Source organism: Lithobates pipiens, unplaced genomic scaffold, assembly GCF_037356315.1.
Source record: "Lithobates pipiens isolate NorthernLeopardFrog02 unplaced genomic scaffold, aLitPip1_a1.2 Scaffold_16, whole genome shotgun sequence".
NCBI lineage: Eukaryota > Metazoa > Chordata > Amphibia > Anura > Ranidae > Lithobates > Lithobates pipiens.
Window position 1 is genome coordinate 7,956,154 of NW_027507748.1, and position 23,531 is coordinate 7,979,684.

At 46.4% G+C, this 23,531-nt stretch overlaps 1 protein-coding gene across 1 annotated transcript in view; it reads left to right on the forward strand.

Moving 5' to 3' along the window:
- LOC143981469 (uncharacterized) overlaps positions 1-23,531 on the forward strand; it is a 67,886-nt gene that overhangs the window by 39,323 nt on the left and 5,032 nt on the right. The window contains exon 6 of the mRNA XM_077479349.1: positions 8,760-8,981. Coding sequence (XP_077335475.1) covers positions 8,760-8,980 — 221 coding nt within the window. The 3' untranslated portion in view covers position 8,981. The remainder of the gene's footprint in view (positions 1-8,759; positions 8,982-23,531) is intronic.

Here is a 23,531-nt window from a genome sequence, read left to right on the forward strand (position 1 = left end):
AAGAGTTAAATTTTGTTTCTCATGGTCTGAGAGTCCTTCAGGTGCCTTTTGGCAAGCTCCAGGCGGGATGTCATGTGCCTTTTACCTGGGAGTGTCTTCCATCTGGCCACTCTACCATACAGGCCTGATTAGTGGAGTGCTGCAGAGATGGTGGTTCTTCTGGAAGATTCTCTCCTCTCCACAGAGAAATGCTAGAGCTCTGTCAGAGTGCCCATCGGTTCTTGGTCGCCTCCCTAAGGCCCCCGATCGCTCAGTTCGGCCGGGCGGCCTGCTCTAGGAAGAGTCCTGGTGGTTACAAACTTCTTCCATTTATGGTTGATGGAGGCCACTGTGTGTTCGTTGGGGCCAGAAATGTTTCTGTGCCCTTCCCCCGATCTGTGCCTCCATACAATCCTGTCTCGGAGGTCTACAGACAATTCCTTGGACTTCATGGCTTGGTTTATGCTCTGGTACCTGTGGGGCCTTCTATAGACAGGTGTGGGCCTTTCCAAATCGTGTCCAATCACCTGAATTTACCACATCTGTGATGGGTGAAGATTGGACTCCCTAGTGCAGGGGTACCGAATTCCATTTCCTTGTGGACTGTATCTGGTTGCCAGTGGCCAGTTGTATCTATAAATGTCCAGAGCACCCCCCCCCCCCCTTTACATTTGGACATCAAGATTTCCACCCACCATAAGAATTCAAAAGTCCAACACCCTCCCTCACATCAGTGCACCCCTTTTACCTCGTGCTATTGCCAGGAAGAAGCTGGGAAGCAGAAAGTGCAGGGCCTGGTGGAGGACCAGACAAGGGCTGAAGATAGCTGCCAAAGTCTACTAAATGCAGACCGGGGGGGGGGGGGGGTGTTACAGTTGCAGAGGACCGTGATCTGCAGGAGTTATGTCCTCCTCTATGCTGCTGAATTCTGTGCAGTTATGCTTAGTATGGTTGGTGATGTCACCATGTGAGCACAGAGAAAAGCGGATTCAGGTGTGGGACTACAGATTGCTGCCCAGCACAACACAGTACAGAGCGGTGGGACTACAGATTGCCGCCCAGTACGGTACAGAGCGGTGGGACTACAGATTGCCGCCCAGCACAACACAGTACAGTACAGAGCGGTGGGACTACAGATTGCCGCACAACACAGTACAGTACAGAGCGGTGGGACTACAGGACACAACAGTACTGTGAGAGCGCAGGTTGCAGCAGTGCATTGTAGGACTATAGGTTGCAGAAAGTATACTCAAATTGGCTTCTGAGTGGATGCTTTGAACTCCATCCATCAACACTTTCACATCTTGGGGTCTTCTCTATACACATGCACAGCATCTTATAGCTGAAGTGTTGGTCACTGGAATTGCCCTGCAAGAAACGAGGGGAACATTTTTTTTCGGTCCCACCTTGGATGTTTATTTCCAGGTGGTCACCATGACTAGGAGACTCCTGTAACCACTTAAAGCTCTAAGGCTCAAAATCCTGCCGCACATACTTAAAAGAACCCTTCCTTTCACCATTTTTAGGCCTCGGTTTCTACGCACAACCTCCAGTTCCACAAAAACCATGAATTTCAAAGTCCTCTAAGCCAGGGAACAAGTTCTCTTTACAATGAGAGGACACACTCCACTTACACATGGCTGCAAACTGGAATTTTAGAGCATTTCTTCCTTTTGTTAGGCTTCTTTGAATCCACAAAAAAGTTGCCTTCTGCAAGCTCTCAATCCTTTCATCTCAAGGAGTGATCATTCTGGTTCCAAAGAGTGATAGGTTTTGCGGTTTCTACTTTCATGGTTCTGAAACCCCACCCTGGATCTCAAGAGGCTGATCAAATTATTATGGTTGCAGATGTCTTAGCCCCTGTACACACGGTCGGAGATTTTGCCAACCAAATCCGTTGGATTTTTCCCGTTGGATTTTGTCCGATGGATTGTGTCCGAAACTGTTGCATACACACGGTTGGGCCAAGTTGGCGAAAAATCCGATCATTCAGAACGTGATTTCGTTACGATGGGACTACATTCAGGCTAGTAGCCAATAGCTTTGATGTAGGAATTTGATCTGAGCATGCGTGGCACTTGGTCCAATCAAAATGCTCTACACATGATCGGATTAGGTCCGACCGGCCAGTTGGTCGGGAAATATTTCCAACATGTTGGAAAATTGGGTCCGACGGAGATTCGGACGGAATCAGTCCGATGCATACCACACACAGTCGGATTATCTGTCGACGCGCTCCGATAGGACACTTTCCGACAGATTCTCCGACCGTGTGTACAAGGCTTAGATGTGATCAGTGCAGTCAGTGGTGACCTTTCTCTCCAGCAGGGGGATTTCCTGGCATTAGTAGATATAAAAAGATGCTTACCTACTTGTCCCCATCTCAATCCGCTATTTCTAATTTTTAAAGACACTCGACGGACTAGAATATCACCAACTGATCTGCCATAGATGTGGTACCAATTTTCAAAAAAACTATAGACCAGTCAGCCTAACATCATTAGTTTGTAAGATGTTTGAAGGAATGATAAGGGACTCTGTATAGAAATGTGTCTGTGATAAGAGGTGTCATAAGTGACCACCAGCATGGAAAGACCGTTCTTGTCAGACCAACCTGTTATCATTCTATGAAGGAAGTGAGGAATTGGTTGGTGGAAGTCCAGTATATGTGGTTTATGTAGATTTTGTACCTCCATAAATGTTTTATCTATAAAATAACGTCTGTTGGAATAGATGAAAGGTGTACATGGATAAGGAACTGGTTACATAATCTGGTCCAGAGAGTAGTAATAAAGGATTCATTCTGTGAATGGTGGGCCCCAGGGTCCTTTTATTGGTGCCAATGATGTTTAATTTGCTCATGATATTGAGGTTGGAATAAAGGGGGGAAGATTTGTTAAACCTGGAGCCAACAGAATCTGGAGCAGTCTTGCATGATAACCAATCAGATTCTTTTAGCGTTTTGAAAATAAAAGATAGAAGCTAATTGGCTGCCCTGAACAGCTGTCCAGATTTTGGCTGATCCAATCTTGGTAAATTCCTCTCAACTTCGCCATTTCAGTGTTTTTCTGAAGTTGCCAAATTATGCTGGCAAATAACCTCATCACAGGTTTGAGCATCATTAGTGCCCGTTCACACTACCGCGACTTGTCAGGCGACTTAGCCGCCTGACAAGTCGCGCTCCGTTCTGTACTATGGAACCGTTCTAATAGGAGCGACTCAAGTCGCTCCGACTTAGAAAAAGGTTCCTGTAGTATTTTCGGGGCGACTTCAGGCGACTTGCATTGACTTCTATACAGAAGTCATTTTGCAAGTCGCCGCTGAAGTCGTGTGCAGGTCGCGTCTGTGAGACGCGCTGCAAGTCGCGTCGCCCCTGTGTGAACGGGCACTTACAGGAAGACCTTAATACAATAGGGCAGGACTCGACAAATCCCAGGCGCCAGGAATCTGCAAGCTGGCGCCTGGGCTGCACTGGATTCGGTAACCCCCCCCCCAATGGTGCGTGGACTAAGAGGTCGGGCTGGGCGGTAATTTTACACTTCTTAATGGCCAGTAATCTCTGCTGTTAGCTGGAGCCGGATCGAGCACTTGTTTGTGGGTACCGGCGTTATTCTCTGGTGGATGGGGCTGTGATAATCACGACTCGCATGCCAATTCTGTCTGAGGGCTTCCCTTGCTTGATCTCACTACCCACTCACCTCCGATATCGTCTGACAGCTGGGTGCTGGGGTTGTAGTTAGGGGCTTGATCTGGTGCCCTTTCCCTACTGCCGGTGAGTGGACGCGGAGTGTGATGGGGGACATGTACACAGATAATTGGGTTACTGATGATTAGTGCCCATCAGTGCCAACACATCATTGCAGCCTCATCAGTGCACATCGGTGAAGGAGAAAAATTACTTACCGTATTTATGGGCATATAACACGCACTTTTTTTCCCCTTAAAAGCAGGGGAAAATCGTGGATGCGTGTTATACGCCGACCCCCCGAAATTCTGAGCCTCTAGGCGGCTTTCAGCCGCCTTTGGCTCTTCAAGGTGACCTTCGGCCATTATCGGCGGCTTTCGGCCGTTCTCTGCAGCTTTTGGCTCTTCTCGGCAGCTTTCGGCCGCCTTCGGCTCTTCTCGGCGGCCGAAAGCTGGCGAGAAGAGCCGAAGGCCCGCCGAGAACTACCGCACGCCGCCGAGATACACATCCAGCTCTGTATCTCGGCGGCGGTATTTAAAAAAAATAAAATACAAATGGCAAATAAAATAGACACGGCTGCAATGGGGGACAAGACTGCATAAGGCTGCAATGGGGGACAAGACTGCAATGGTGGACAAGGCTGCATAAGGCTGCAATGGTGGACAAGGCTGCATAAGGCTGCAATGGTGGACAAGACTGCATAAGGCTGCAATGGTGGACAAGGCTGCAAAAGGCTGCAGTGGTGGACAAGGCTGCAATGGTGGACAAGGCTGCAGATGACACTGATGGGTATATAAATGTAAGTTTTTTGTTTGTTTTGTTTTTCCCCCCTTAAACTTCCCTCCTAAAAGTTTTTTTCCTTAAAATTCCCTCCTAAACTTGGGGTGCGTGGTATACGCTGATAAATACGGTACGTGTTAAAAAATTATGCAAATATGTTTTGTTTTTTTTGTTTGTTTTAATTTCCTTCTTATATATATATTTTTTTTTGTTCCCCTTATGTTTGAAACCAGGCGTGAGTAATACCGATTGCTCGACACCCTGGGCAGCTGATTTAAAAACTGGCTCCTAACTTTTTTGGGCTAGCTCCTAGATTCTAAGCAAATTTGTTGGGCCCTGCAATAGAGGGTTGGTCGACCGTTAGTTGAGGTTCAATATTGAGAAATGTAAAATTATCCACATTAGGTTGGGCTTCACTGGGAGACTCTGATGGAGAAGGCTCTGAGGGTGCTTTCAGATCAGACTTGGCAATATAGCATGCAATGCCAAGTCACAGCTAACAAAGCCAGCAGACCACTCTCATGCAGTAAGAAGGACATGCATTCCAGGGATATATCAATCATTCTACCCCTTTACAAAACACCGGTTCACCATCGCCGGGAATATGCAAATCGGTTCTGGTCCTCAATCCAATCCTCAGGAAAGACATTAAGTTAGAAATGGTTCAGCGTTATGGAAATTTGCGCTGGGGCTCGTCGGTGCTGACTTCCACCACTCACATACCCCCCCTATGGTGCAACCCCCAGCTGCAGGAGCTACTGCATATCCCTGAGGTAGAACTATCGGCCTCTAGGGGTATTATATATTTGCACCAAGTTATGTCTCCACTTGGAGTACGTGATTTTTTCCTCGTTACAGGCGGAATTTGACCTGCCCCATTATATGCAGTTCCGTTACCTGCAGCTGCGGCACGCACTCAGATCCCAGTTTGCTGAAGGCCTCCCAAACGTTCAATCGTTAACCCTGATTGATTTGATATTGGGTGACAACCCGGCTCAATTGATCTCAAATATGTATAAATTATTAAGAGCTCGGGCGGTGATACAGATTTCTAAGAGAGCCAAGGTCAGATGGGAGGAGGATTTGGGTCCAATTGGGACGAGATGTTGGAGAATATTAAGCAGATATCATTGAAATTGCCCGATCGACTTACACAATTGTACATAATCCATAAATCACATCTTACCCCTGCTAGGCTTGCGAAATTCCAATCTGGTTACAGCCCGGGGTGCACTATGTGCCCTAGTCCCACTGGAACTTTTTATCACTTAATATGGGCGTGCCCTGAGATCCAATCATACTGGGCACAGATAATCAACTTCTTACATGATCAAATGGGCTCACCCCTCCAACTGGACCCAAAAGTGTGTGTACCGGGTATATTTCCGGACACTAATATTGATACATGCCTGTTAACTTTCCTGCATTCAACGCTATTTATTGCGAGGAAACTGATAGCGAAATATTGGATGCGTCCGACTCTTCCCCCCCAGTCCGACTCTTCCCCCCCCCCCAGTCCGACTCTTCCCCCCCCCCCAGTCCGACTCTTCCCCCCCCCCCAGTCCGACTCTTCCCCCCCCCCCCAGTCCGACTCTTCCCCCCCCCTCCCCAGTCCGACTCTTCCCCCCCCCCCAGTCCGACTCTTCCCCCCCCCCCCCCAGTCCGACTCTTCCCCCCCCCCCCCAGTCCGACTCTTCCCCCCCCCCCAGTCCGACTCTCCCCCCCCCCCCCCCCCCAGTCCGACTCTTCCCCCCCCCCCCCCAGTCCGACTCTTCCCCCCCCCCAGTCCGACTCTTCCCCCCCCCCCCCAGTCCGACTCTTCCCCCCCCCCCCCCCAGTTCGACTCCTCCCCCCCCCCCCCCCCCAGTCCGACTCCTCCCCCCAGTCCGACTGTGGATCACAGAAATTAATAGTAAATTGCCATGTATAAAATTAGTATATAGACATCGCGGTTGCCCTGCCAAATACAATAAAGTGTGGGATAGGTGGTTGGAAAATTTGAAAACATGTATAGATTAGACTGGTCACGTCATGGGGCTATGGTAGGGTCCACTCACCGGGTTTTGTGTCAGATGGTTGGGTCAGGGCCCCGCCGCCTCTACCAGGGACGAGACTGGCCTGTGTGGACTGGGCAGAATATGAGCCTGGGGGGTATATGTGCGCTAAGATTATGTCCGGGTGGGGGGGGGAGTTATTGTTATTGATATGCTATTCTGCTCCTCACAGTGTATATTTTTGAACTAGGGGCAAACCCTCGACAGTGACGGTCTCCATTTTGTGTTATATGTCTGTATGTACTGTATCTGGATTTTTCAAATGTTCAATAAACTTAGTGCTTGATTATAAAAAAAAAAAAAAAAGTTCAGCGTAAGGCAACAAAATGAGTTGTGGGGCATGGAGGGGGCCAGATTTCATAGTTTCATAGTTAGTAAGGTTGAGTAGAGATACTAGTCCATCCAGTTCAACCTGAGGGAGTGTCTACCCCTATCCCTGTACATTGCACACTCACATCGGTCCATACCCTCATGGAGCCCACAATCCAACGTCCCCATTCATATACTAGGGCCAATTTTGGACAGAACCCAATTAACCTACCTGCATGTCTTTGGATTGTGGGAGGAAACCAGAGAACATGCAAACTCCAGGCAGGTAGTGTCGTGGTTGGGATTTGAACCAACGACCCTTCTTACTGCTAGGTGAGAGTGCTAACCACTACACCACTGTGGGGATCGATGACAGATTAGCTATTCACTCTGGAGAAGAGGTGCTTAAGTGGAAATATGGTTACAATAGATCAAAGGTGACTCCAGTAACTGAGAAGCTATGGACTCTCTAAAGTCCCAGAAGAGGACATGTGGCCTCAATTTGAGGTGAGAAGAAAGGAGGGTTTGCCTTAGATTGAGGAAAGGGTTATTTACTGTTGTAGCAGTAAAAACATGGAACTCCCTCCCCCAGGAAGTGGTACGGAGAGCGATGACAACTTCAATAAACATTTAGATGTCTTCTTCAGGAAGAAGAATATACAGGGCTATGGGAAATGTTAAAGAATAAAAATCCCACACATTCGTGGAGGTTGAAGTCGGTGGACCTGTCTCTTACTGTCTCCAACCTTATTATAAACCATGTATAACGCTCAGGTATAATCAGGGCCGTCTTTAAGGCAGGGCAAAAGGGGCAGCTGCCCTGGGCCCTGTCATTGTTGTGGGGCCCAAAGTAGCTGCTTCATACTCTCCAACTATCCTAGTTTAAATTCCCTCGTACCTTAAAGTTTTAGTCCTGTGCTGTGTCCCGATATCTCAGTGTGAAGTGCTGATACTAATGCTGCCCAGCTCTGCCCTATTGTGTACAGATGACTCACCTGCAGACCCTGTGTTTACATGTAAATAACCGGCATTGATATGTAAATAAAGGCAGCATTGATATGTATATCATGCCCCCCTGCAGTGAGGGGATGATGTGCTATAATCTCTAGCAACTAATCAGTGAGCCGTAATCTGGTCTGTAACCTCTAGCAACTAATAAGTGAGCCGTAATCTGGTCTGTAACCTCTAGCAACCAGTCAGTGAGCAGTAATGATATACTGTGACTGCTGGCAACCAATCATAATTTCTGCCTGATTTGATACAGTAAATTGATTTTAAGTCTAGCTGCTATTTATTGTATGTCTCAGAGCATGTGGAGAGTGATAATTGCATGGGGGGGCGCCAAGAAATTTTTGCCCAGAGTCCAATCAATATTAAAGACGGCCCTGGGTATAATGAGGTGTGAGGAGTGCATAGGAGCTCTGGACTGCTCACAGCTGGCTACGTCCGGGGCAGTCTCTTACTACAAGACGGATAACCTGATAATAGCAATGAAATGCACCACCGGCAGAGGTACCTACCTGAGCACCCCAGACTCTTCAATAAGAAGAATGCCAGTAATTGAGCTTGGCCCTTTCCACATTCTGCACATCTCTATTGATCTGCGAGGCTCCCATTCACATTGCTGGACCAGTGGGTGGAGCCAGACTGAAGTCTTGACTTCCTGCAAAAAGTCAGTATTTGGATACTCCAGATTGTAGCCGGGCTTACAGGGTGGGGGGATTCTGGGATACTTCTTTAGGTCTGTACAGAGTTCTTGTTTTTTTTTTTGTTTTTGTTTTTTTGCATAACCTGATTAGGGGGGACATGAGAGAAATGATAAGTTTACTTTGTAGGTTTTGTATTATGACATGAAAATAGTGTGTAGCTGGAGGATCTAAGATGCTGGGTTTATAAATTTAAAACGCATCCCAGCCGAGAGCATTGAGATTAAATATGTCTTCTCTCTGCAGGTCTCCCGGAGCCCATCGGCAGCGTCACATTTCACCCCAATATCATTTCTAGCAATACCACCTTGAAGAAGGACGGTGAGCTGTTGAACATTGATAATGATAATAGACTTACATTAAGTCTATATGGAGACCTCACGATAGACAACGTAACATCAGATGATGGAGGCAAATACACCATCCAATGTGACGATCAGGAACAGGAGTTCATTCTTGGTCTGTAAGGTGAGTGTGAAGGTGTCACATCCATATCTAAAATAATTCTACAACCAATAAAAACATGTTTGTAGAGTCCAGGGGGGCTGCCCCAAACTAGGGCATGAATTCGCAGTGCGAGATTGTGACGCCACCGCTCGCCGCCATTACAGTAAAGATCCGGGACAGATTTCTGCTCAACGGAATTGAGAAGAGCTTCAGGGAGGTTTTTATATCATTGCAGTGCTGCCAATATATGTGCACCGGGGGCCTCATTCATTTTTTATGAGAGCAGAACTTGTATCTGTCTCTAGCCTTACATACTGCTCTCCCAACAACAATAAAGGTGGTCCCAGCGCACATGTGCACTAATAAGGACCCCGACTGGGACACTTTCAGAGGAGAGGCTGTGTGGTGTCCGACAACGGCATGTATTGATTGGAAATGGAAGGAAGGTACAGTGGTGTGAAAAAGTGTTTGCCCCCTTCCTCATTTCCTGTTCCTTTGCATGTTTGTCACACTTAAGTGTTTCGGAACATCAAACCAATTTAAACAATAGTCAAGGACAACACAAGTAAACACAAAATGCAATTTGTAAATGAAGGTGTTTATTATTAAAGGTGAAAAAAAATCCAAACCATCATGGCCCTGTGTGAAAAAGTGATTGCCCCCTAAACCTAATAACTGGTTGGGCCACCCTTAGCAGCAACAACTGCAACCAAGCGTTTGCGATAACGTGCAATGAGGCTTTTACAGGAGGAATTTTGGCCCACTCATCTTTGCAGAATTGTCCTAATTCAGTTACATTAGAGGGTTTTCGAGCATGAACGGCCTTTTTAAGGTCATACCACAACATCTCAATAGGATTCAGGTCAGGACTTTGGCTAGGCCACTCCAAAGTCTTCATTTTGTTTTTCTTCAGCCATTCGGTGGTGGACTTGCTGGTGTGTTTAGGATCATTGTCCTGCTGCAGAACCCAGGTTCGTTTCAGCTTGAGTACACGAACAGATGGTCGGACATTCTCCTTCAGGATCTCTTGGTAGACAGCAGAATTCATAGTTCCTTTTATCACGGCAAGTCTTCCAGGTCCTGAAGCAGCAAAACAGCCCCAGACCATCACACTACCACCACCATATTTTACTGTTGGTATAATGTTCTTTTTCTGAAATGCAGTGTTCCTTCTACGCCAGATATACTTGGACACACACCTTCCAAAGAGTTCCACTTTTGTCTCATCGCTCCACAGAATGTTGTCCCAAAAGTCTTGGGGATCATCAAGATGTGTTGTGGAGAAATTGAGACGAGCTTTGATGTTTTTTGCTCAGCAGTGGTTTTCTCCTTGGAACTCTGCCATGCAGGCCATTTTTGCCCAGTCTTTTCCTGATGGTGGAGGCATGAACGCTGACCTTAACTGAGGCAAGTGAGGCCTGCAGTTCCTTGGACGTTGTTGTGGGGTCTTTTGTGACCTCTTGGATGAGTCGTCGCTGCGCTCTTGGGGTAATTTTGGGCGGCCGGCCACTCCTGGGAAGGTTCACCACTGTTCCATGTCTTCGCCATTTGTGGATAATGGCTCTCACTGTGGTTCGCTGGATTCCCAAAGCTTTGGAAATGGCTTTATAACCCTTTCCAGACTGATAGATCTCAATTACTTTCTTTCTCAATTGTTCCTGAATGTCTTTGGGTCTCGGCATGATGTGTAGCTTTTAAGGATCTTCTGGTGGACCTTACTGTGTCAAGCAGCTCCTATTTAAGTGATGCCTTGATTGTGAACAGGTGTGGCAATAATCAGGCCTGGGTGTGGCTAGAGAAATTGAACTCAGGTGTGGACAACCACAGTTATAGTATGTTTTAACAAGGGGGGCAATCACTTTTTCACACTAGGCCATGATGGTTTGGATTTTTTTTCACCTTTAATAATAAACACCTTCATTTACAAATTGCATTTTGTGTTTACTTGTGTTGTCCTTGACTATTGTTTAAATTGGTTTGATGTTCCGAAACACTTAAGTGTGACAAACATGCAAAGCAACAGGAAATGAGGAAGGGGGCAAACACTTTTTCACACCACTGTATGTACGTAACTAGATTGGGTGCGTTCATTAAAACCATGGTCCTGCTTACAGATGGGTTTCTATCATGTGCCTTCTCTGGAGCTTTGCTTAGGGGAGATACAACATTGAGAGTACAGTGTTGGTTAGCACAAAAGAAGATGATTTGGGGTACTTGTATCAGATGATCTCAAAATAAGCAAACTGTGCGACCAGACAGTGGGGAAAGCGAATATAATTCTAGAGTGCAACACCAGAGGAATCCCCAGCGGGAGGAAGGAGGTCCTGATTCCTCTATATAGATCTTTATATCACTGGAGGGGTCACCAGCAGGAGGAAGGAGGTCCTGATTCCTCTATATTAGGGCTGTTACTGATTAAAAATTTTGTGTTCGATTAATCTATTTTTTTTTTTAATCGACTAATTTTGATTAATTATAACGCACATACAGATCCAACTACTTTTAGCTGATCTCCTTGCATTGCAACTCTGCATTAGTCAGTGGTAAATGTGGTATACACTATATACAATCACCTGACACTAGTTAGTTTCCACAATCCATGACTTGACTTCGCAGTTCACACAAACGTTTTAAATTCGAACTGTAGCACTGACCTAAGTCCTTTTTTTCCCACAGTAGCGTGACGATCCCTCCACTTCCGGTCTAACGAATCACTCACATCTTATGGCATGGACCCCTGTGCAAACAGGTGGTAATGCAAGCGGGAACCAAAGGGTTAACACGGACCATAAACTTCTCTCACAATCTCAGGTCATGGGTAGAAAGAAAAGATCAAAGTGCTCACCGCTTAAGTATAAGAATAAATTTTTGTGTTCAAACACAAACTACTCACATAAAGATGATAAAAACACAGCATGTAAAGCCGACAATCGTGTTAGTTCCAACGGGCAGCAGCGGGTAACGTCATGCATAGCTCCTCCCTGTACATGTTACGTTTAATCAGAAACTTCAAAGTCACCGGACTCCTCCCCCCTTCCCTTTGTTAGCAGACGGAGGCACTTGGGGAAGCGGGGAGGAGTCTGGTGACATCACCGGATCTCCGGCGGAACTCCCTGAAGACCCGGGAAGTCAGTGGAGAGGTGAGTACCGGTCAAAAGAATTTTGATCGGTCAAAAAAATTAACGATTAATCGAGGAATTAATCTTTAATTTTCACTGCCCTACTCTATATAGATCTTTATATCACTAGAGGGGTCACCAGCAGGAGGAAGGCGGTTCTGATTCCTCTATATAGATCTTTATATCACTAGAGGGGTCACCAGCAGGAGGAAGGAGGTCCTGATTCCTCTATATAGATATTTATATCACTAGAGGGGTCACCTACAGGAGGAAGGAGGTCCTGATTCCTCTATATAGATCTTTATATCACTAGAGGGGTCACCAGCAGGAGGAAGGAGGTCCTGATTCCTCTATATAGATCTTTATATCACTAGAGGTGTCACCAGTGGCAGGAAGGAGGTCCTGATTCCTCTATATAGATCTTTATATCACTAGAGGGGTCACCAGCAGGAGGAAAGAGGTCCTGATTCCTCTATATAGATCTTTATATCACTAGAGGGGTCACCAGCAGGAGGAAGGAGGTCCTGATTCCTCTATATAGATCTTTATATCACTAGAGGGGTCACCGGCTGGAGGAAGGAGGTCCTGATTCCTCTATATAGATCTTTATATCACTAGAGGTGTCACCAGTGGCAGGAAGGAGGTCCTGATTCCTCTATATAGATCTTTATATCACTAGAGGGGTCACCAGCAGGAGGAAGGAGGTCCTGATTCCTCTATATAGATCTTTATATCACTAGAGGGGTCACCAGCAGGAGGAAGGAGGTCCTGATTCCTCTATATAGATCTTTATATCACTAGAGGGGTCACCAGCGGGAGGAAGGAGGTCCTGATTCCTCTATATAGATCTTTATATCACTAGAGGGGTCACCAGCAGGAGGAAGGAGGTCCTGATTCCTCTATATAGATCTTTATATCACTAGAGGGGTCACCAGCAGGAGGAAGGAGGTCCTGATTCCTCCTATATAGATCTTTATATCACTAGAGGGGTCACCGGCAGGAGGAAGGAGGTCCTGATTCCTCTATATAGATCTTTATATCACTAGAGGGGTCACCAGTGGCAGGAAGGAGGTCCTGATTCCTCTATATAGATCTTTATATCACTAGAGGGGTCACCAGCAGGAGGAAGGAGGTCCTGATTCCTCTATATAGATCTTTATATCACTAGAGGTGTCACCAGTGGCAGGAAGGAGGTCCTGATTCCTCTATATAGATCTTTATATCACTAGAGGGTCACCGGCAGGAGGAAGGAGGTCCTGATTCCTCTATATAGATCTTTATATCACTAGAGGGGTCACCAGCAGGAGGAAGGAGGTCCTGATTCCTCTATATAGATCTTTATATCACTAGAGGGGTCACCAGCGGGAGGAAGGAGGTCCTGATTCCTCTATATAGATCTTTATATCACTAGAGGGGTCACCGGCAGGAGGAAGGAGGTCCTGATTCCTCTATATAGATCTTTATATCACTAGAGGGGTCACCAGCAGGAGGAAGGAGGTCCTGATTCCTCTATATAGATCTTTATATCACTAGAGGGGTCACCGGCGGGAGGAAGGAGGTCCTGATTCCTCTATATAGATCTTTATATCACTAGAGAAATCACCAGCAGGTGGAAGGAGGTTCTGATTCCTCTATATAGATCTTTATATCACTAGAGGGGTCACCGGCAGGAGGAAGGAGGTCCTGATTCCTCTATATAGATCTTATATCACTAGAGGGTCACCAGCAGGAGGAAGGAGGTCCTGATTCCTCTATATAGATCTTTTATATCACTAGAGGGGTCACCAGCGGGAGGAAGGAGGTCCTGATTCCTCTATATAGATCTTTATATCACTAGAGGGGTCACCAGCAGGAGGAAGGAGGTCCTGATTCCTCTATATAGATCTTTATATCACTAGAGGGGTCACCGGCAGGAGGAAGGGAGGTCCTGATTCCTCTATATAGATCTTTATATCACTAGAGGGGTCACCAGTGGCAGGAAGGAGGTCCTGATTCCTCTATATAGATCTTTATATCACTAGAGGGGTCACCAGCAGGAGGAAGGAGGTCCTGATTCCTCTATATAGATCTTTATATCACTAGAGGTGTCACCAGTGGCAGGAAGGAGGTCCTGATTCCTCTATATAGATCTTTATATCACTAGAGGGGTCACCAGTGGCAGGAAGGAGGTCCCGATTCTCTATATAGATCTTTATATCACTAGAGGGGGTCACCGGCAGGAGGAAGGAGGTCCTGATTCCTCTATATAGATCTTTATATCACTAGAGGGGTCACCAGCAGGAGGAAGGAGGTCCTGATTCCTCTATATAGATCTTTATATCACTAGAGGGGTCACCAGCGGGAGGAAGGAGGTCCTGATTCCTCTATATAGATCTTTATATCACTAGAGGGGTCACCAGCAGGAGGAAGGAGGTCCTGATTCCTCTATATAGATCTTTATATCACTAGAGGGGTCACCAGCAGGAGGAAGGAGGTTCTGATTCCTCTATATAGATCTTTATATCACTAGAGGGGTCACCGGCAGGAGGAAGGAGGTCCTGATTCCTCTATATAGATCTTTATATCACTAGAGGGGTCACCAGCAGGAGGAAGGAGGTCCTGATTCCTCTATATAGATCTTTATATCACTAGAGGGGTCACCAGCGGGAGGAAGGAGGTCCTGATTCCTCTATATAGATCTTTATATCACTAGAGGGGTCACCAGCAGGAGGAAGGAGGTCCTGATTCCTCTATATAGATCTTTATATCACTAGAGGGGTCACCGGCAGGAGGAAGGGAGGTCCTGATTCCTCTATATAGATCTTTATATCACTAGAGGGGTCACCAGTGGCAGGAAGGAGGTCCTGATTCCTCTATATAGATCTTTATATCACTAGAGGGGTCACCAGCAGGAGGAAGGAGGTCCTGATTCCTCTATATAGATCTTTATATCACTAGAGGTGTCACCAGTGGCAGGAAGGAGGTCCTGATTCCTCTATATAGATCTTTATATCACTAGAGGGGTCACCAGTGGCAGGAAGGAGGTCCCGATTCCTCTATATAGATCTTTATATCACTAGAGGGGGTCACCGGCAGGAGGAGGAGGTCCTGATTCCTCTATATAGATCTTTATATCACTAGAGGGGTCACCAGCCAGGAGGAAGGAGGTCCTGATTCCTCTATATAGATCTTTATATCACTAGAGGGGTCACCAGCGGGAGGAAGGAGGTCCTGATTCCTCTATATAGATCTTTATATCACTAGAGGGGTCACCAGCAGGAGGAAGGAGGTCCTGATTCCTCTATATAGATCTTTATATCACTAGAGGGGTCACCAGCAGGAGGAAGGAGGTCCTGATTCCTCTATATAGATCTTTATATCACTAGAGGTGTCACCAGTGGCAGGAAGGAGGTCCTGATTCCTCTATATAGATATTTATATCACTAGAGGGGTCACCAGTGGGAGGAAGGAGGTCCTGATTCCTCTATATAGATCTTTATATCACTAGAGGGGTCACCAGTGGGAGGAAGGAGGTCCTGATTCCTCTATATAGATCTTTATATCACTAGAGGGGTCACCAGCGGGAGGAAGGAGGTCCTGATTCCTCTATATAGATCTTTATATCACTAGAGGGGTCACCAGCGGGAGGAAGGAGGTCCTGATTCCTCTATATAGATCTTTATATCACTAGAGGGGTCACCAGCAGGAGGAAGGAGGTCCTGATTCCTCTATATAGATCTTTATATCACTAGAGGGGTCACCGGCGGGAGGAAGGAGGTCCTGATTCCTCTATATAGATCTTTATATCACTAGAGGGGTCACCAGCAGGAGGAAGGAGGTTCTGATTCCTCTATATAGATCTTTATATCACTAGAGGGTCACCGGCAGGAGGAAGGAGGTCCTGATTCCTCTATATAGATCTTTATATCACTAGAGGGGTCACCAGCGGGAGGAAGGAGGTCCTGATTCCTCTATATAGATCTTTATATCACTAGAGGGGTCACCAGCAGGAGGAAGGAGGTCCTGATTCCTCTATATAGATCTTTATATCACTAGAGGGGTCACCGGCAGTGAGGAAGGAGGTCCTGATTCCTCTATATAGATCTTTATATCACTAGAGGGGTCACCAGTGGCAGGAAGGAGGTCCTGATTCCTCTATATAGATCTTTATATCACTAGAGGGGTCACCAGCAGGAGGAAGGAGGTCCTGATTCCTCTATATAGATCTTTATATCACTAGAGGTGTCACCAGTGGCAGGAAGGAGGTCCTGATTCCTCTATATAGATCTTTATATCACTAGAGGGGTCACCAGCAGGAGGAAGGAGGTCCTGATTCCTCTATATAGATATTTATATCACTAGAGGGGTCACCAGTGGGAGGAAGGAGGTCCTGATTCCTCTATATAGATCTTTATATCACTAGAGGGGTCACCAGCAGGAGGAAGGAGGTCCTGATCCCTCTATATAGATCTTTATATCACTAGAGGGGTCTCCAGCAGGAGGAAGGAGGTCCTGATTCCTCTATATAGATATTTATATCACTAGAGGGGTCACCAGTGGAGGAAGGAGGTCCTGATTCCTCTATATAGATCTTTATATCACTAGAGGGGTCACCAGCAGGAGGAAGGAGGTCCTGATCCCTCTATATAGATCTTTATATCACTAGAGGGGTCTCCAGCAGGAGGAAGGAGGTCCTGATTCCTCTATATAGATCTTTATATCACTAGAGGGGTCACCAGTGGGAGGAAGGAGGTTCTGATTCCTCTATATAGATCTTTATATCACTAGAGGGGTCACCGGCAGGAGGAAGGAGGTCCTGATTCCTCTATATAGATCTTTATATCACTAGAGGGGTCTCCAGCAGGAGGAAGGAGGTCCTGATTCCTCTATATAGATCTTTATATCACTAGAGGGGTCACCAGTGGGAGGAAGGAGGTCCCGATTCCTCTATATAGATCTTTAGATCACTAGAGGGGTCACCAGTGGGAGGAAGGAGGTTCTGATTCCTCTATATAGATCTTTATATCACTAGAGGGATCACCTACAGGAGGAAGGATGTTCTGATTCCTCTATATAGATCTTTATATCACTAGAGGGGTCACCAGTGGGAGGAAGGAGGTCCTGATTCCTCTATATAGATCTTTATATCACTATAGGGGTCACCGGCGGGAGGAAGGAGGTCCTGATTCCTCTATATAGATCTTTATATCACTAGAGGGGTCACCAGCAGGAGAGAAGGAGGTTCTGATTCCTCTATATAGATCTTTATATCACTAGAGGGGGTCACCGCAGGAGGAAGGAGGTCCTGATTCCTCTATATAGATCTTTAGATCACTAGAGGGGTCACCAGTGGGAGGAAGGAGGTTCTGATTCCTCTATATAGATCTTTAGATCACTAGAGGGGTCACCAGTGGGAGGAAGGAGGTTCTGATTCCTCTATATAGATCTTTATATCACTAGAGGGGTCACCAGCAGGTGGAAGGAGGTTCTGATACCTCTATATAGATCTTTATATCACTAGAGGGGTCACCAGCAGGAGGAAGGAGGTCCTGATTCCTCTATATAGATCTTTATATCACTATAGGGGTCACCGGCAGGAGGAAGGAGGTCCTGATTCTTCTATATAGATCTTTATATCACTAGAGGGGTCACCAGCAGGAGGAAGGAGGTCCTGATTCCTCTATATAGATCTGGATATCACTAGAGGGATCACCAGCAGGAGGAAGGAGGTCCTGACTCCTCTATATAGATCTTTATATCACTAGAGGGGTCACCAGCAGGGGGAAGGAGGTCCTGACTCCTCTATATAGATCTTTATATCACTAGAGGGGTCACCAGCAGGGGGAAGGAGGTCCTGATTCCTCTATATAGATCTTTATATCACTAGAGGGGTCACCAGCAGGAGGAAGGAGGTCCTGATTCCTCTATATAGATCTTTATATCACTAGAGGGGGTCACCGGCAGGAGGAAGGAGGTCCTGATTCCTCTATATAGATCTTTATATCACTAGAGGGGGTCACCAGCAGGAGGAAGGAGGTCCTGATTCCTCTATATAGATCTTTATATCACTATAGGGGTCACCGGCAGGAGGAAGGAGGTCCTGATTCTTCTATATAGATCTTTATATCACTAGAGGGGTCACCAGCAGGAGGAAGGAGGTCCTGATTCCTCTATATAGATCTGGATATCACTAGAGGGATCACCAGCAGGAGGAAGGAGGTCCTGACTCCTCTATTATAGATCTTTATATCACTAGAGGGGTCACCAGCAGGGGGAAGGAGGTCCTGACTCCTCTATATAGATCTTTATATCACTAGAGGGGTCACCAGCAGGGGAAGGAGGTCCTGATTCCTCTATATAGATCTTTATATCACTAGAGGGGTCACCAGCAGGAGGAAGGAGGTCCTGATTCCTCTATATAGATCTTTATATCACTATAGGGGTCACCGGCAGGAGGAAGGAGGTCCTGATTCTTCTATATAGATCTTTATATCACTAGAGGGTCACCAGCAGGAGGAAGGAGGTCCTGATTCCTCTATATAGATCTGGATATCACTAGAGGGATCACCAGCAGGAGGAAGGAGGTCCTGACTCCTCTATATAGATCTTTATATCACTAGAGGGGTCACCAGCAGGGGGAAGGAGGTCCTGACTCCTCTATATAGATCTTTATATCACTAGAGGGGTCACCAACAGGGGGAAGGAGGTCCTGATCCTCTATATAGATCTTTATATCACTAGAGGGGTCACAGCAGGAGGAAGGAGGTCCTGATTCCTCTATATAGATCTTTATATCACTAGAGGGGGTCACCGGCAGGAGGAAGGGGGTCCTGATTCCTCTATATAGATCTTTATATCACTAGAGGGGTCACCGGCAGGAGGAAGGAGGTCCTGATTCTTCTATATAGATCTTTACATATCACTAGAGAAATCACCAGCAGGAGGAAGGAGGTCCTGATTCCTTTATATAGATCTTTAGTGAGACTTGGTTTAGAATATTGTGTTCAGTTCTGGAGACCTCCCTTACATAAGGATATTGATGGAACAAGTCCAGAGACAGGGAAACAAAAATGGCGTAAAGTCTGGGGAATTAAACATATCAAGAGGGACGTCAGGAAGTTAATATGTACGGTCCGGAGGAAAGACAGGAAAGGGGAGACATGATTGAAACCTTTTGAATACATCAAGGCGGGTGAATAAGGTTCAGGAAGGCAGTTGTTTCAACATGAAACCAAAATCGAGAACACGGAGACATGACCTCCACCTAACTTGAGGAAATTTCAAAACTTATCTTGGAAAGTGTTTTTCTGAAAGGGTGGTTGATGACTGGAATTCAATTACAGCTGTTGTAGTGAGACATATAACAGTAAGTGTCTTCAAACATGCTTGGGACAAACATACATCTATACTGTAAAAAAAAAAAAAAAAAAAAAAAAAAAAGTGTGGGGGGGGGGGGGGGGGGGGGGGTGGGCAAATCCGATGGATTACTCTGGCTTTTTTCTGATGTCACTTTTCTAGGTTTCCATGTGAGAATGCTTAGTGTGGTCAGGGTCCTTATTATGTGCCTACTTGGTTGCTGTACTTATGGCACTTTATTATTGTACTTGCATGGGTGCCTTGCTTAGTATGTACATTCGGAGTGGGGTCCCGGGTCTTTTTTATCGTGCACACTCGGGTGCCTTGCTTTGGGTGCACATGGACCATGTGGCAGAGGTTCTTATGTACCTGCTAGGGTGCCTTGCTTAGGACATGCATGCACGCTGTGGCTAGGTTCCTTGGCATTATGTTCCCACTCTGGTGCTGTGTGCATGGAATCATGGGACATGTAGTCTCAATGCACCCCCTTGCACACACTATGCATCCCCGGACCAGAATTGGGGAGGGGGTTTGGTTCAGTAGAGACGGACGCCTCATGGAGATCTTTCAAAAGTAAGTGTTGTAAAATGAGATGAAAGGCATTGGCTGCATAGCTAGTTCCATGGAGGAAGAAACAAGACAGTTTGCACTGAGGAGTTAATACTCCTGGAAGCTTCCACATTCTGCTGTGTTTGTGTCAGCTTTGTGCCCGCTCTGCCTCTACCTCCCTAAATTTACCAGCTGCCAACTTAACCACTTACGGACCGCCCGCCGCAGTTTTACGGTGGCTGTTGGAAGGAGGATAAAGTTGTTATGGCAGCAGCTTGCTGCCATAACCCCGGCAACCCCTTCTTCAGTGGGAGGTCTGCACCAAGATAAAAATGGTCCCTGCGGCGGGTTCACCGCAAGATCACTTTTATCGGAGGCGGGAGAGGGGCTCTCCCCCTCCCGCCGCGATCCGGTGCCCTCCGCTGCTTACCGGCGTAGGTGCCCTGTCGATGGCTCAGTATGGATATGAGTGAGGGGAAGATGGCCACCCACCCGTCTCCATACGGACGGAAGCGACATCAAAACGTCACTCCCGCCCATTGCTCTTAAAGGGACAATTTTTTTTAAAATTACAGTTTTTGTTTTTATTTTTATTTAAAAAAAATTTTTTTTTCATTGCATTTTAGTGTAAATATGAGATCTGAGGACTTTTTGACCCCCCTCCCCATCTCATATTTAAGAGGACCTGTCACGTTTTTTTTTCTATTACAAGGGATGTTTATATTCCTTGTAATAGGAATAAAAGTGATCCATTTTTTTTTTAAACAGTGTAAAAAGAAAAGGTAAAATAATGCTTTAAATGCGCCCGTCCCGCCAAGCTCGCACGCAGAAGCGAACGCATACATGATCAGCACCCGCGTATGGAACCGGTGGTCAAACCACACATGTGAGGTATCGCCCACGATCGGTAGAGCGAGAGCAATAATTCTAGCTCTAGAACTCCTCTGCAATGCAAAACATGCAACCTGTAGAATTTTACGTCGCCTATGGAGATTTTTTTTAAGGGTAAAAGTTTGACGCCATTCCAGGAGCGGGTGCAATTTTTGTGGGGTATCATTTTACATTATCTTTCACAATATAACAAAAAACAATTAGTATAACTTTACTGTTGTCTTATTTTTCTTTTTTTTTTATTCAAAAAGGTGAATTTATTCCAAAAAAGATGCACTTGTAAGATCGCTGCACAAATATGGTGTAAAAAAAAAAAAAAGTATTGCAACGACCGCCATTTTATTCTCTAAGATGTTAGAAAAAATATATTTAATGTTTGGGGGTTCTAAGTAATTTTCTAGCAAAAAAAAAAAAAAAATATTTTAAATATGTAAACGCCATATTCTCAAAACGAGGCTGGTCATTAAGTGGTTAAAGAACCTGGTGTGTCGACCTCTGGTCTCCTCCAAGTTGTCAGGACCTGCTGTCTCAAGATCCAGTTTGCCAAAGCTGAGGTTTTTGCGAGACTGCCACAATCCTAAAAGCTGGGAAGCCGACTTCCTGCAGAGGTGACCACGGCGCTTGGGAGGAATTCGTCACTTGGTGCGAAGCCAGAAACCTTTTATCCTTGGAAATTCTCCATTGGACACATCCTGTCCCTTTTTTTTATTTGCAGATGGACATGGATCAGCATTTTGGTCCCTAGCACCATCAAAGGTTGGCTCTTGGTGTTTGGGGTCTAATGCCAGAGACTGCTGACTTCCCATTCCTCGATGAAGGTCTTTGTACGGGGTGTGTCCCACGTGGCTCTTCCCTGTGCGCTATTTTATGGAAATCTGAATTTGGATCTCTTTAGACATGTGCTTTTTGTAACCAATCAATTTTCCAACATTTGGATGTATACAAATCTCAGAATGGACATTAGTAATGAGTGCCGTCCAATCCAGGAAAAAGTTATAACAAAATTGTCAAATGCATTCATTTTATTCAGATGTCACGTGAGACGGCGGTAGTTCCCAACTTTGTGGGAAGACTTTGGGGGGACGGCCCCTTTCTGTTCCAGTATGACTGCCCACCAGTGCACAAATCGAGGTCCATCAAGACATGGATGAGCGAGTTTGGGGTGGAGGAACTTGACTGGCCTGCACAGAGTACTGACCTCAACCCGATAGAACACCTTTGAATGAATTAGCGCGGAGACTGCGAGCCAGGCCTTCTCTGACCTCACAAATGCTCTTCTGGAAGAATTAGTCAAATGTTCCAATAGACACATCTCCTAAACCTTGAGGAAGACCTTCCCAGAAGAGGTGAAGCTGTTATAGCTGCAAAGGGCGGAGCCAACTCAATATTGAACCCTCCGGATGTCATTAAAGTGTGTGTGTGTGTGTGTGTATATATATATAAAATATATTACAGGTGTCCCAATACTTTTGGTAATATAGTATATATAGCAACCGTCTGTACGTATGCTACATTTTTCTAATCCACCTGGACCAACAAAGAAATGTTGAACCGATTTCATTTCTGGAATTTGTTGCATAACGAATATGGAAAAAAAAAAAAAAAAACTTCAATGAACAAATACAAACTAAACAAAACAAGTTTGAAGTCTGTTGCTCCTGCTTAGCCATAAAACCAGCGTACAGCAGCTACAGCCTGAAATGAAGACAGAGCGTTTTTTGTTTTATCCAGCTGTATTTACTAGTATAACCTACACCATCCATGTGAAAGATCCAACAGCAACATGTCAGAGAGAAATGAACGAAATGCAAAAACGGTCACGAAATTGGAAAAAAGATTCACCTTTTCGCTTTATTTCCAGTCTTTAGTCTGTTGGGATTTGTCTCCACTAACTTTGCAATATTTGCCCGCAATTCTTTACAGAACGGCTTCGGTTCAGTTACATTGGATGGTGACCGTTTGTGGACTGCAGTCTTCAAGTGATTCCACAGATTTTCAATGGGGTTCAAGTCTGGGCTCTGACTAGGCCCTGAAAAAAACGTTCACCGCCTTCTCCAACCACTGTGTGCTCCCCTCCCTCCAACCACTGTGTGCTCCCCTCCCCCCCTCCTGCAACCACTGTGTGCTCCCCTCCCCCCCTCCTGCAACCACTGTGTGCTCCCCTCCCCCCCTCCTGCAACCACTGTGTGCTCCCCTCCCCCCCTCCTGCAACCACTGTGTGCTCCCCTCCTCCAACCACTGTGTGCTCCCCTCCCCCCCTCCTCCAACCACTGTGTGCTCCCCCTCCCCCCTCCTCCAACCACTGTGTGCTCCCCTCCCCCCCTCCTCCAACCACTGTGTGCTCCTCCTCCCCCCTCCTCCAACCACTGTGTGCTCCTCCTCCCCCCTCCCTCCAACCACTGTGTGCTCCTCCTCCCCCTCCCTCCAACCACTGTGTGCTCCTCCTCCCCCCTCCCTCCAACCACTGTGTGCTCCCCTCCCCCCCTCCCTCCAACCACTGTGTGCTCCTCCTCCCCCCTCCCTCCAACCACTGTGTGCTCCTCCTCCCCCTCCCTCCAACCACTGTGTGCTCCTCCTCCCCCCTCCCTCCAACCACTGTGTGCTCCCCTCCCCCCCTCCCTCCAACCACTGTGTGCTCCTCCTCCCCCCTCCCTCCAACCACTGTGTGCTCCTCCTC